This window comes from Lethenteron reissneri, unplaced genomic scaffold (genome assembly GCF_015708825.2).
Source record: "Lethenteron reissneri isolate LAM-NWPU_2019-01 unplaced genomic scaffold, ASM1570882v1 scaffold_531, whole genome shotgun sequence".
NCBI classification, from domain to species: Eukaryota; Metazoa; Chordata; class Hyperoartia; order Petromyzontiformes; family Petromyzontidae; genus Lethenteron; species Lethenteron reissneri.
In genome coordinates, this window is record NW_026892053.1 from 1 (window position 1) to 14,808 (window position 14,808).

Genomic DNA, 14,808 nt, shown 5'->3' on the forward strand with positions numbered 1-14,808 from the left:
TCCATCCTGGGTTTAACCAGGCTGGATTGTGTGAGGAGCTCACAAATCCTTGAAAGATCTGGGCAAAGTCCCATCGGTGAGCTCCGGCAGGCAAGGCTGCGTTGGCTGGGTCATGTAGCCCGCATGCCTAGCCACCGCATACCTAAACAGCTTCTGTTCGGCTGGATCGAGGGAGCTAAACGGGCGCGGCACGGGCTAGAGAAGAGATGGAGTGATGTGATACAGGAGGACGTGGAGCTGAGTGGACTTGCCGATGACTGGTACCAGCGGTGTCAAGATCGGCCTCTGTGGAGGAGGCTCGTGAAGGACGCTACTGGGCAGTTGGAAGCAGTCGCCCTCCAACAACAACGAGCGGAGCGCCGGGTGGCTAAAGCACAGCAAGTTGGCACACTAGGGGGCACAGGTGGTGCATCAGCCAGTCGTCTCGGTCATCTCAGTCAGTCGACCCGTGGCACCTGGGTCTGCCCCGTGACCTCCTGCCAGCGGACGTTCGACACTTCACGTGGCATCAAGGTGCACATGGCCTGGCACAAGCGTCGTGGTGACGTCACCACCACTTAGTGGCGAATGGCGGTCGTTGTTGTGTGTGAGTGTGATGGTGTGTGGGTGTGTGTGGGTGTGTGTACCGGGTTCGATTCCCACTCACGGCCAACACCGCCAGTGAGGATTATCTGAACCGGTCCCGGGCCTCCCCTAGGTCGACTCAGCCTCAAATGAGTACCTGGTGTGATGTGTAAACAGCGTCACTAGGGAGACAAAGGCGGCCGGGCGTGATGTTGGCCACCCACCCCCTCGTGTGCCGTGCCGGCCTTCATAGGTGCTCGCTAACAGCACTTGCCCCTACAGTCTGTTAAGGCTACACGGGGGATCTTTGTGTGCAGTGAGTGTCACTGAGTATAATCATCATCAGCCTGGCACAGGAGTCAACCCATGTCACCTGCTGGGTCTGTCCCGTGACTTCCTCATGCACCTAGCCTGGCACAGCAGTCAACCCATGACACCTGCAGGGTCTGTCCCGTGACCTCTTCCTGTACCTAGCCTGGCACAGCAGTCAACCCATGGCACCTGCAGGGTCTGTCCCGTGACCTCCTCCTCCTGCACCTAGCCTGGCACAGCAGTCAACCCATGGCACCTGCTGGGTCTGTCCCGTGACGTCCTCCTGCACCTAGCCTGGCACAGCAGTCAACCCATGGCACCTGCTGGGTCTGTCCCGTGACCTCCTCCTGCACCTAGCCTGGCACAGCAGTCAACCCATGGCACCTGCTGGGTCTGTCCCGTGACCTCCTGCACCTAGCCTGGCACAGCAGTCAACCTATGGCACCTGCTGGGTTCTGTCCCGTGACCTCCTCCTCCTGCACCTAGCCTGGCACAGCAGTCAACCCATGGCACCTGCAGGGTCTGTCCCGTGACCTCCTGCACCTAGCCTGGCACAGCAGTCAACCCATGGCACCTGCTGGGTCTGTCCCATGACCTCATGCACCTAGCCTGGCACAGCAGTCAACCCATGGCATCTATTGAGAATAAATAAATATTTGTATTTAATGTATAATATTTGTGAACAAAATTTAAAATAAATCAAATGTAACATTTATATATAAAAAGATATATTTTTTTACATTGTAATAGATACTATACCTAAAATATATTTTCGTAAATATTACAGCTTCCGTCCTAGGATGGGCAAACTGAGCTAGTAAAGTATAAGCTGACATATTTTTACATATTTTTTTTTGTTAAAATTAGGCGCGTTAGGTTGTCGTGAGGGACATTTACCTCAACTTTATCGGGATAAACGACGTTGGCAACGATTAACAAGGGTTACTTTCACAACATTTACTTATACTTTCACGCGCGGAGTCACCCCAAGGCTTCCTGACCCCCACCGAATTGGCGGGAATTTTCAAACGTTTCGTAAAAAATTACCTGAAACCAGTTGCCCGTGTTTCCCTGTGCGACTGGTCGCCGGGGGGGACAGGACCTGGTGCATTGTCCGCAGGTGCCGGTGGGCACACCTCCCACATTGCTGCCGCAACCGTGGATTCGGTTTGGTAAGCGGAGCTGGTTTGTACACCCCTCTCGCCGTGTGAGTTTGTCTCCTCTTTGTATCGCAGGGGCCGAGTGTGGGCTGTGCCTGGCGAGCCGGGCCGTGCGTCCGCTCGTGTCGGCCTCGCGTGCTCTGGACGTGAAGGACACGACGACCCGGTCGACTGCTCTTCGTGGGGAGTCAGCTTCCAGGCAGAGGTCGCAACCGGGTACCCGAATACCCGTACCCTACCCGATAGCCGGCTACACGTACCCAGCCGGGTACGGGTAGCCGTTTGCGACCCTGGTGCGGCCGGGTACTGGTAGGCCGTGAGTCACTGGTGAGTCACCATTTGTCACTCATTTCCCAACGTCTTGTCTCTTCTCACAATTCAAGTTCATAGAATCAACCCACCCGCGCCTGCAACATGGCTTCATCCCAGAGGTCACAATCAGGTACCCGATACCCGTACCCTACCCGATAGCCGGCTACCCGTACCCGGCCGGGTACTGGTACGGGTACCCGTTTGCGACCCTGGTGCGGCCAGGTACGGGTAGCCGTGAGTCACTGGTGAGTAACCGTTTGTCACTCATTTCGGGTAGGGTACGGGTACGGGTAGGCCGTGAGTCACCGGTGAGTAACCGTTTATCACTCATTTCGGGTAGGGTACGGGTAGGCCGTGAGTCACTGGTGAGTAACCGTTTGTCACTCATTTCGGGTTAGGGTACGGGTACGGGTAGGCCGTGAGTCACCGGTGAGTAACCGTTTATCACTCATTTCGGGTAGGGTACGGGTAGGCCGTGAGTCACCGTTTGTCACTCATTTCGGTAGGGTACGGGTACGGGTAGGCCGTGAGTCACTGGTGAGTAACCGTTTGTCACTCATTTCGGGTAGGGTACGGGTAGGCCGTGAGTCACCGGTGAGTAACCGTTTGTCACTCATTTCGGGTAGGGTACAGGTAGGCCGTGAGTCACTGGTGAGTAACCGTTTGTCACTCATTTCGGGTAGGGTACGGGTAGGCCGTGAGTCACTGGTGAGTAACCGTTTGTCACTCATTTCGCGTAGGGTACGGGTAGGCCGTGAGTCACCGGTGAGTCACCGTTTGTCACTCATTTCGGGTAGGGTACGGGTACGGGTAGGCCGTGAGTCACTGGTGAGTCACCGTTTGTCACTCATTTCGGGTAGGGTACGGGTAGGCCGTGAGTCACTGGTGAGTCACCGTTTGTCACTCATTTCGGGCAGGGTACGGGTGGCGTACGGGAACCCGTACCCGGCCGGGTACGGGTAAGGAATCAAAACCCGTTTGCGACCTCTGCTTCCAGGGCAGATGAGCCCGACCCGCCTGGAGGGCCGGCGTCACGGACTCGTTCGAAGACTCGACTCTCACGATCCCCGCGCGTTGCACGCTCCCACACCGCCGTGGCTTGTCGCGCTCGCGTGAGTCGTGGCAAGCGTTTGGCTGATCCTTTCCGCCATCGAGCTGACGGGCGTTGTTTACACGTTGTGGGTGGGAGATGTTTATTGTGGGGATTTTGTACGACGCGATTGTTGTGTTGTTCATTTCTCTCGCTGCAGTGGTTTCTTTTTCCTCTCTCTCGGTGTACATATTGTACAGTTGGGTTTGGGTAATTTATCGTGCTGTCTTGTTATTGTTGGAGCGCACCTGCTTGTTGTTCTGTATAATTGTACGTCGGTTGCTTACTTGCGGGGGAGTTGGCAGCCGGGACGGCTGGAAGCTACAGAGAGGGGGAGTGATGTAGTGACTGTGAATGTCACCGTGTGCTGCCGGGCTTACGAAGCTACGGCGGATGATGTGTTGGCATTACGTGCAGCCCGCTCACTGGGCGTAGTACCAGCCCTAGCGGGGCTTCGGTGAGCGCTGGTCAGTGCGGAGGCACCGCGTGCAGTGTGCGGTGCGGGCTCCCGGTGAGGGAGCGTCAGCCAGCCAGGGTTGCGTTGGGGCACGATACGCTGATTGACCTGCCGACACGTCACCGGATGATATTGCAGGGGGGCCACCGGTGGACGGGGGCCGCTGGGCGGTCACGTGGTATAGAGAAGCCCTCGGGATCCTTCGGGAAAGAGGTGGGCGGGGCGAGGGCCGGAGCCAGCCCAGCCCAGGCCGATATAACGGGGGGGCCCGTGAGGCGGTCGTGGGTTCTTCGTGTGGCCGGTGAAGAAGATTCACGTCGGGGAGAAGAAGCCTCGAGCCACGCGCTCCGGGAGCCAGCAGCTCATGGTCCGGGCCGGGATAGCGAGCCGTGTCTAGTTGTGCCGTAGCGTGGGATAGATGGGCACTCAACATAGTAGTAGGTTTTTACCCTTTAAACTGGTACAAAACTGACACCTTTATACAAGGGGTCATGTTTGCAATAACCACAACACAAGCAGCCAAAATGCAAACAAAAAGAAACAACTCTGATGATGATGATAATGATATGCACTGTCCTTGAAGTTGATTGGTCCACACCCGAGACAACTTTTCTTAGAGCCTAGTCTCCATTGGTGTTGGACCAGATGACGCCAAAAGGCGCACAACTCAACACCCAAGTGTAGCTCGTATTGTGTTACGTTGAGTCGGTGAAACAGCGTTGCTCCCAAGACGTCTTCCGACTCAGTTGGATTCACTACGGGTGTCATATAAAACATGGAATTAAACAAATGCAACAAGCCTCCAGGAAAATTCTTCTTTAAGCGCGGTGAGAGAAAAGGCACAAATGTTTAAAGAGACGCAACATGTCATTTATTGCAGATAGTTTCACATCAATAATTTCATCTCAGTCAACATTCACCGTGTTTTTATTGATCCCCCCATTATTGGCAGACATTGTGTCAAAGGCAGAGGCGCAGCCCTGCAATTCCTGCTCGTGCCACCGCTGGCAGATGGGGCACCACTTGAGGCGGGGGGAGGGGGGGGGTAATTTTTACTCTTTCACGTTGGCCAGACATCTTTGAAGAGGACTTTGTACGCGACATAAATACGTCATGAACCTGTGAGCAACTGTTACACTTCTAGCAGGATACTCGTAAGCTGTGCTTAGGCCGGACAGGAACTAAACGATGTTTGTCGTGAGTGTTGTACCGCAACATTTTCCAGCTATATATTTTCACACAGCTCTACTACTTAAGATTTATGTTCCATTAAAAGTTAAGATTCCGTTTAAAAATCACGACTTACGTCGGTAACGCTGAACACACAAAATTCATTATGAACGATCAAAGACAACAACTGTCTGACATTGCCACTCAAAAAGTGTTTTACAGAAATTCAGGCAATTTAAAACAACACGTCACCACAATTTCTTGGCTGTAAGTTTTGTTTCTGTGTAACCAGTTTTCAATACTTCAAGTCAAATTGTGTAAACGCACACAATCAACACGTATCCCACGACAATTGTTTGAACATTTAGGTTGGTAGTTAGCACCTTTTAACGCCTCTGAATTTTCATCTGATTCAAACCCCGAGCCATTTCAATGTTTGCATCTCTCATTGCCACTGCCAAAAAATTCATTCCCTCAAGTTTAAAAATATTAACGATGCAGATATTACGATGCACTTTCTAAAGACGTGTACTATTTTACTGTTCAACGCCTGACAGAGGTCGGACCACACGTTAATGGAAGCCTCATTTTTGTAAAGAGAAAAGTAAAAAAATTGACATGGCTTGGTGATGGCCGTTCTCTCTTCTGAGGCGCTCTCTCGTCACCGTGGCGTGCGAGATGACCACCACCACCACAACCACCACCACCACGTGACTTTTATTTCGTGTTGCGCTGCATTTAGCGCCACAGCGTGCGGATTTACAGCGTTCATTCGTTTGTTTGCTGGTGACTTTGTGTATTTCATATCGGAATCGCCTCCAGTGCTGTTGCTGCTGGAGGCAATAAAAGTTGTGTACAAGTCCAAAGTCTCTGTCTCTCTCTGTCTCTCTTCTCGTCTTCACTGTCGCTGCCCGTCGGAGCTCGGCGTCTACGGCTCCTCTCCTAGGTGGGCGTCCCCGGCCCGAACGCTCGCAGGAAGCCCTCCTGTGTGGCAGCAGAGAAACAGAACGGAAAGAGAGCCCCACCACCACCATCATCATCATCACACAGCTTCTGCTGCTGCTGCTGCTCAGAGCCCCGAGCTGTAAATGCTCTGCTGATACGCGTGGCATTGTTCTTGTGCTGGTCGCCTTTTGGCATTGTTCTCTGATCTGATACTGGTGGTGAGTCACTGGGTAGAGAGACACTGGGTAGTGAGACACTGGTGGTGAGTCACTGGTACAGAGACACTGGGTAGAGAGACACTGGGCAGTGAAACACTGGGTAATGAGACACTGCTAGTGAGCCACTGCTAGTGAGACACTGGTGGTGAGACACTGGGTAGTGAGACACTGCTAGTGAGACACTGGGTAGTGAGACACTGCTAGTGAGACACTGGTGGTGAGACACTGGTGGTGAGACACTGGGTGGTGAGTCACTGGGTAGTGAGACACTGGGTAGTGAGACACTGGGTAGTGAGACACTGGGTAGTGAGACACCGGGTAGTGAGACACTGGTGGTGAGTCACTGGTACAGAGACACTGGGTAGTGAGACACTGGGTAGTGAGACACCGGGTAGTGAGACACTGGTGGTGAGTCACTGGTACAGAGACACTGGGTAGTGAGACACTGGGTAGTGAGACACTGCTAGTGGGACACTGGGTAGTGAGACACTGGGTAGTGAGACACTGGTACAGAGACACTGGGCAGTGAGACAATGGGTAGAGAGACACTGGGTAGTGAGACAATGGGTAGAGAGACACTGGGTAGTGAGACACTGGGTAGTGAGACACTGGTACAGAGACACTGGGTAGAGAGACACTGGGTAGTGACACACTGGGTGGTGAGACACTGTGTAGTGAGACACTGAATGCGTGGAATGTTCGAACTCTCACTGCTGAGGAGAGGCTGCCACTCCTCTGTCGGGAGCTGGACAGGTACCGACTGGATCTCTGTGGTGTTTAGGAGGTCCGGTGGACCGGCTCTGGCTCCTGACATCATGAGGGGTGGACAGTCCTCTACTTGGGGCAGGAGACTGCCAAACAACAAGGAGTGGCTCTTCTGAATAAAAGAATGAAGGGGGCGAGGGAGTGTGGCGGTGAGGTGTGGGAATCTGTAAGCCCCAGTCTACTTTGGGCTCGCCTTCCCATCAACCGGAGGCGAGGAGCGGTGGTCGTGGTTACTTATGCCCCCACCGAAGACGAACATCCGTGGAGGGATGCAGGCAAGGCCGATGAGTCAGATGCCTTCTATGACCTCATGTCACAGGTGCTGGCGAAAGTGGCCCCTCGGGATAGAGTCATCTTGTTGGGTGACTTCAATGCCCGAGTTGGTCATGATGCTAGCACCTGGTCTGGAGTGATTGGAGGACATGGGTCAGATCAACTCAATAACAACGGTAGGAGGCTGCTCGATTTTGTGCAGCCCATGGGCTTTCAATTACCAACACGCTGTTCCGGCGCAGTGGTGTTGATGGTAGCGGTGTGTAACCCCTCACCCAGCCTCCCTGTTCCATGAGCCAGGTCTTGCGTGTGGTCAACAGCACAGCGGCCACCGCGTCCGTCAAGGGCCAAGTCTCCTCCGAGTCGCCCAGACGACCGGAGGCCCTCAGGTTCTTGACGAGCAGCGCGCAAAACACCACCATGGACAGCACGCAGCCCCAGCTCATGGGCCCCGCGGTGAGAACCTGCCAGGCCAGGGTCATGACCAGCCGGCGCGGGTCCACTTGCTTCGCCAGCTCCTCCGCGCGCCTCACAAAGTCTGGGATGGAGGCTTCGAACTCCGCCAGCAACGCGTCTCCTCGGGTGTCGAGCGCCTCCTGCAGAAGCTCCACACGCATCCGCACCAGCCGCCGGGAGGTCTGGAGCAGCGAGCGCACCTCCCGCAGCTGCCGCTGTATTTGCCGCGCCTGCCGCTGCAGCTCCTGCCACTCCTTGAACTGCTGCAACTGCTGGAAATGCTCCTGCTGCATTTCGTGCAGCTGCTTGAACCGACGCATCAGCTGCACCTCCTGGAGCTGATACTTCTTCTGCAGCTCCTGCAGCAGCTGCTGCTGCTGCTGCACATCCAGGAGCTGCTCCTGCTGCTGCAGCTGCTGCACAAGCTCCTGTTGCCGCTGCACCTGCTGGAGCTGCTCCTGCACCTGCTGCATGTGCTGGAATTGCTGCTGCCAGAGCTTCTCCATCCACTGCTGCTGCTGCTGCTGCGACAGCAGGAGATGTTGCTGCACCGCCGGGAGCTGCTCCTGCAACTGCTGAAGCTGCTGCTGCAGCTGTTGCTGCAGCCCCTGCTGCAGCAGAGGCTGCTGCTGCTGCACAGGCTGCTGCTGCTGCTCCGTCTGCTGCGTCAGGTGAGCCACGTAGCCGGAGATGAGATCGCCGGTTACGATGGTCAGCAACTGCATCGCTTCATCCTCCTCCTCCTCCTCCTCGCAGCCACCGCCCCTCGCCTGAATCTCCCCCGCAGAATGCGACGCGGCTTGGGCAGAGACCGCAGGCTGCATGGCGGTGTAGGCCTCAGTGGCGGGTGTTGACTTCGTTGTTGCTGATTCCGCTGCCGCTGTTGCTGTGGGAGGGTCGTTGATGTCGCGAGGCAATTGAGGAGGTAGAGGAGGTAGAGGGGGTAGAGGAGGTAGAGGAGGAGGTAGAGGAGGTGGCAACTTCGCGACTCGATGGAAGCTGTTGGCTTCTACCTCCATTGCGATTTGGTTAACGGTGATGTCGTCGGATCGATCCGTGGATCGATTCCTCCATGCGATTACGTTAGAATCGACTTCGATTGCAAGCCGTCGGTCGATTCTGACCTCGATTCACGATCCTCACCGGGGGGGGGGTCACAGAGACCCATAGACTACAGAAGAGATAAATAATAAAAAATAATGTAAATAATAATAGAAATAAAATAATAAATCACGACGTACAGTTTTTTTTTTCTGTGCCTTTTTACACCTGATGAAGGAAGTTTGTGTTGCCTCCGAAACGTCGTGATTTATTATTTTATTTATATTATTTATATTTTGTATTTTTACCTACGTGACTTTACCGATAAAACCTACTCCTGGCAGTCACGAAAGCTTCAAATGTAGAATTACTGATAGAGACCCATCGACTCTCTAAGCTGTCTTGTGGTTGTTGTTGTTTGACTTGCATCCCACTGGGATGTTTGCACACAGCGTTGGTGTACACGGTGACTTTTGTCTGCAATATTTTGCTGTGTTTTCTTGGATTTTCTGTTTGCACTCAGTCACATAGTCACTTTAAGATGTTTTTTGTTCATGTTTTTGTTTTTTGTTTGTTTTTTCATTTTGCACGTAGTCACTTTAAGATGTTTTTTGTTCATGTTTTAGTTTTTTGTTTGTTTTTTCATTTTGCACGTAGTCACTTTAAGATGTTTTTTTGTTCATGTTTTTTTGTTTTTTCAGTTTGCACCCGATTCAAGAACCGAATGGCTCACAGGGCTCTACCTAGTACATGAACTTGAACTTGACTCACGCACAGAGACCCATAGACGACACCACGCAGACAGCCAATGACACCTGGGGGCTCTGCCCACGTGGTGCGTAAGCCCCGCCCCCTCCTGACACGTGACCCGCGCTGGGCGTGGCCAGACGCTGTCACGTGGGAGCTGCAGTGGTGCCACGTGTCTCTGTGCTGCTGCTGCTGCTACTTGAAGCCGGTACGGTTATAACAGCAATTGATTAACAGATCACTTGCCTTGACGGCTTAGCGGATCAATTTAGACTTAAAACTTTCGTGACTGCAGGAATTCATATTCTTGGTTCTTTTGGTAAAATCGCGTTGATGGAAAATAAAAAATAAGAAAAAAAAATGGAAAATAATAAAAGCAAAACACGCCATTTTTTCAATATTTTATTATAATTTTTTTCTATTTACGTGACTTTATAACAGAAAGAACCAATAATCTATAGAGGGTTAGCCGATTTAATTCGTTAATCGATTTGTTGTCTGTTGGGATTTTTGCACACAGAGTTGGTGTAACTGTGATTTTTTGTCTGCAATATTTTGCTGTCTTTTCTTAGATTTTCTGTTTGCACTCAGTCACATATTCACTTTAAGATGTTTTTTGTTCATGTTTTTGTTTGTTGCGGTTGTACCCGATTCAAGAGCCGAATGGCTCACAGGGCTACACCTAATACTTGAACTTGAAGTGGTGGTGACGTCACCAGGACGCTTGTGCACACACCACACACACAGTCACACACACACAGTCACACACACACAGTCACACACCACACACACAGTCACACACACTCACACACCACACACACAGTCACACACCACAGACACACACACAGTCACACACACAGACACACACACCGACACACACAACAACAACAACAACCCCCATTCGCCACATTTTCTGTTTGCACTTAGTCACATAGTCACTTTAAGATGTTTTTTGTTCATGCTTTTGTTTTTTGTTTGTTGCGGTTGCACCAGACTCACAGGGCTACACCTAATACATGAACTTGAACTTGCAGTAGTGCAGCTCAACAGGGAGCGGATTCAGCAAGTTGCAGCAGCCTCTTTCGAAGGCGCAGCGACGTCTCTCCAGCAGCAGTAGCAGCATCAGCAGCAGCTGCAGTAGCAGCAGCTGCAGTACACGTGCACAATTCATTCCAAGGTGGGTTTGTGTGGTGTGTGTGTGGTGTGTGTGGTGTGTGACTGTGTGGGGTGTGTGACTGTTTGTGGTGTGTGTGTCGTGTGTGACTGTGTGTGACTGTGTGTGGTGTGTGACTGTGTGTGGGGTGTGTGTGTGTGGTGTGTGACTGTGTGTGGTGTGTGACTGTGTGTGGGGTGTGTGTGTGTGGTGTGTGTGGTGTGTGACTGTGTGTGACTGTGTGTGGGGTGTGTGTGGTGTGTGACTGTGTGTGGTGTGTGACTGTGTGTGGGGTGTGTGTGTGTGGTGTGTGTGGTGTGTGACTGTGTGTGGGGTGTGTGTGTGTGGTGTGTGTGGTGTGTGGCTGTGTGTGGTGTGTGACTGTGTGTGGGTGTGTGTGTGTGGTGTGTGTGGTGTGTGACTGTGTGTGGGGTGTGTGTGTGACTGTGTGGTGTGTGACTGTGTGTGGTGTGTGACTGTGTGTGGTGTGTGGTGTGTGACTGTGTGTGGGGTGTGTGTGGTGTGTGACTGTGTGTGGTGTGTGTGACTGTGTTTGTGTGACTGTGTGTGGTGTGTGTGACTGTGTTTGTGTGACTGTGTGTGACTGTGTGTGACTGTGTGTGACTGTGTGTGTTGTGTGACTGTGTTTGTGTGACTGTGTGTGGTGTGTGACTGTGGTGTGTGTGACTGTGTGTGACTGTGTGTGTGTGGTGTGTGCACAAGCATCGTGGTGACCCACCCCCCCGTGTGCCACAGTGCCGGCCTTGATAAGTGCTGCTACTCGCTGACAGCACTTGCCCCCGACAGTCTGTTAGAGGCTATACGGGGGATCTTTGTCTTTGGCAGTGGCGGTGCACAAGGTGCGTGCAGGAGGTGCGTGCAGGAGGTGCGTGCAGGAGGTGCGTGCAGGAGGTGCGTGCAGGAGGTGCGTGCAGGAGGTGCGTGCAGGAGGTGCGTGCAGGAGGTGCATGCAGGAGGTGCGTGCAGGAGGTGCGTGCAGGAGGTGCGTGCAGGAGGTGCGTGCAGGAGGTGCGTGCAGGAGGTGCGTGCAGGAGGTGCGTGCAGGAGGTGCGTGCAGGAGGTGCGTGCAGGAGGTGCGTGCAGAAGGTGCTTGCAGGAGGCCGAACGGCGCCCGGAGGAGACGCGTCCCACGAAGAGCTTCCATGAAGAAGTGCGGGAGCGAGGCGAGAGAGGGATGGGACCAAGGAATTGTGCGTGGGAGGTCTCGTGAGGGAGGGGAGCGAAGGGGGGGGGGGGCAGATGAAGGTCAGCGAGGGGCAGGAGCTCGGCCTGAGGGGCACGGAACCGGGGCGGAGTCGGGGAGCGGGAGGGGAAGAGGGGAGAGAGAGACGGCGCAGCAACAGTCGAGGGCCAGAGACGCGGCGAGCGAGAGACGCAGAGACGAGGCGGCGTGGGGAGCGCGGCAAGAGAGAGAGAGAGACAGCCATCAGAGGAATTTCATTCAACGGTTCTTGAGGCAGAGGCTAGGGGGGTCCGGTTCGGACGGAGCGAGAGAGACGGGGCGAGATGAGGGGAGGGGCAGAGACGTCGCGAGAGATCGGCAAAGAGAAGGGGAGGCGAGGGGAAGACAGGAAGAGAGAGAGAGACATCAGAGGGCGCCGAGCCTTCGTCGATTTATAAGCGAGAGGTTAGGGGGATTCAGTTGGGAAGGAGGGAGAGAGACGGGGAGGCAGGGAGGGAGAGAGACGGGGGCCCAGGGAGGGAGGGAGATGGGGGGACAGAGAGGGGGAGAGATGGGGGGGCAGAGAGGGAGAGGGGGGCAGGGAGGGAGAGAGACGGGGGGGCAGAGAGGGGGAGAGAGAGGGGGACAGGGAGGGGGAGAGACGGGGGGGGAGAGAGGGGGAGAGAGAGGGGGACAGGGAGGGAGAGAGACGGGGGGGCAGAGAGGGGGAGAGATGGGGGGGCAGAGAGGGGGAGAGATGGGGGGGCAGAGAGGGAGAGGGGGGCAGGGAGGGAGAGAGACGGGGGGGACAGAGAGGGGGAGAGACGGGGGGGCAGAGAGGGGGGCAGAGAGGGGGAGAGAGAGGGGGGCAGGGAGGGAGAGGGGGGCAGGGAGGGAGAGAGACGGGGGGGGCAGAAAGGGGGAGAGACAAAAGGGCAGGGAGGGAGAGAGCTGTAGATGCCACTGGTTCTTCACATTCTGTAGATGTAAATGCCACTGGTTCTTCACGTTCTACAGATGTAGATGCAACTGGTTCTTCACGTTCTGCAGATGTAAATGCCACTGGTTCTTCACGTTCTGCAGATGTAGATGCCACTGGTTCTTCACGTTCTGCAGATGTAGATGCCACTGGTTCTTCACGTTCTGCAGATGTAGAAGCCACTGGTTCTTCACGTTCTGCAGATGTAGATGCCACTGGTTCTTCACGTTCTGCAGATGTAGATGCCACTGGTTCTTCACGTTCTGCAGATGTAGAAGCCACTGGTTCTTCACGTTCTGCAGATGTAGATGCCACTGGTTCTTCACGTTCTGCAGATGTAGAAGCCACTGGTTCTTCACGTTCTGCAGATGTAGATGCCACTGGTTCTTCACGTTCTGCAGATGTAGATGCCACTGGTTCTTCACGTTCTGCAGATGTAGATGCCACTGGTTCTTCACGTTTTGTAGATGTAGATGCCACTGATTCTTCACGTTCTGCAGATGTAGATGCTAATTCCCTTTGGCACGTGTTTCCTCTCTATTCTCTTGAAATACCTACTAAGAGATGTCTGCACAGTTGTTCTCTTCATCTCTGCACAAATCAACTTGTGATGGGCAATCGCATCGTTGAACTGCGGTAACGGGACATACGGACAGGTTTGTACGTATCTCTGAAAGTTCCCAAGTCGAATGTTTGTAAGTAGAGGTAGTCCCTGTACTACATCGGGCACAATCTGGGGGCAGGGGTGGGGGTCAGGGAATTGGGTGATGCAACAGATGTTCATTAGGGATAGAGGGGTTGGTTGTCCCTGTGGAGGCGGCATTGCCGAGGGGACAGGACAGGAAGGGTGGGTCACCCTTGACACGTGAAGGACACGGCTTCGAATCCCGTCTAGTGAGCAAAACGAACAAAGACGCCAAGGTCACCGTGAACCGATGTCACGACTCCCCCGCGCTGACGTCATATCGAATTTAATTTAAGTGACGCCACTATATTTTCAAAACGAGTGTGATTTTTACAGTATTTTTGTTTTAAGACGCGAGGTTGCCACCTGTCCTTGCTTTGATGTAATATCCCTGCATTGATGCATTTCATTTCATTAAATTGATATCAGTAGATTGCCACAGTTATCATTTGTAATTCTTTACGACGCGAGTTTGCCACCCGTACTGGTTCCCCCCCCCCCCCCCCCCCAAGATCATCTTCTTATGGAGGTCGGCTCCCGTGGGATATCTCCAAGTCTTCGCAGAAACGTGACTTGGCAAGTCCTGGTTTTTTGCCAGTCGCGTGAAAGTTTGCCACTCAATAGCGTGCATGTACACGCACAGTCATCCTCCCCCGTCTCTCTTATGCTGTTGTGAATACAGGGGGGGGGAGTGCTTCAGAAACAAGTGAACACTTCTGAGACTTTGCAACAACAGCACAGGAGAACGTGCTGCCTCCGGCCTCTGGAGACCTGCACCTGTAGAAGATTCCGGGCGCGCGTTGACAATGTTGGCGAAGACTCTTCGGCTTTTTAAATCCTTTATATTAAGTTCGCTTGCTTGCGCGCTTACGACCGTGCAAACCTTTCGGTCGTTTTTTAACCCACTTCCCGTGATCCAATCGAGCTGACATTTTGCACACAGACTCGTTGTGCGTGACAATTAATGTTCGTGAAAAAAAATTCCAAAATGTTACACCTTTTAGGGAAAACAAATTAAATATTTAATTACCAATTGTTTAATACTGCAGACAATCATCTGACCCATAGGTGGCAGCCATCTCAAGCCAGAGGACGAGAGGACTCTAGCCGCCACGCATATAAAGGATTTATAGTGAAAAACGTTGTTTTTACGGGTTTACTTATTGAAGCTATTAGGACGGAACCACGATTGACCTCCGACAGTGGCGATGATGTTCACAATGGGTGAAGGGGCTGAGTTGGTACCCGCGACGGGTTTCGCAAACTCACAACTTTTCCGAGTGTATTTCCTTACGTTG

The 14,808-nt window shown here is 53.3% G+C and overlaps 1 protein-coding gene across 1 annotated transcript; it reads right to left on the reverse strand.

The window, feature by feature from the left end:
- Positions 1 to 4,749: 4,749 nt before the first annotated feature.
- Positions 4,750 to 8,733, reverse strand: LOC133339896 (bromodomain-containing protein DDB_G0280777-like). Its single transcript, XM_061548017.1, has 2 exons — positions 7,542 to 8,733; positions 4,750 to 6,049 (listed from the first exon to the last, which is right to left on the reverse strand). Exons 1-2 carry the CDS (start codon positions 8,544 to 8,546, stop codon positions 6,008 to 6,010), a joined length of 1,047 nt encoding a protein of 348 aa, XP_061404001.1. The 5' UTR covers positions 8,547 to 8,733; the 3' UTR covers positions 4,750 to 6,007.
- Between the last annotated feature and the right edge of the window lie 6,075 nt (positions 8,734 to 14,808).

Coding starts and splice junctions, on each gene's coding strand:
- LOC133339896 (XM_061548017.1), bottom strand. CDS start 8,546: ATGCAGCCTGCGGTCTCTGCCCAAGCCGCGTCGCATTCTGCGGGGGAG. Junction 6,050..7,541: donor TCATGGAACAGGGAGGCTGG/GTGAGGGGTTAC, acceptor GCTGCCACACAG/GAGGGCTTCCTGCGAGCGTT.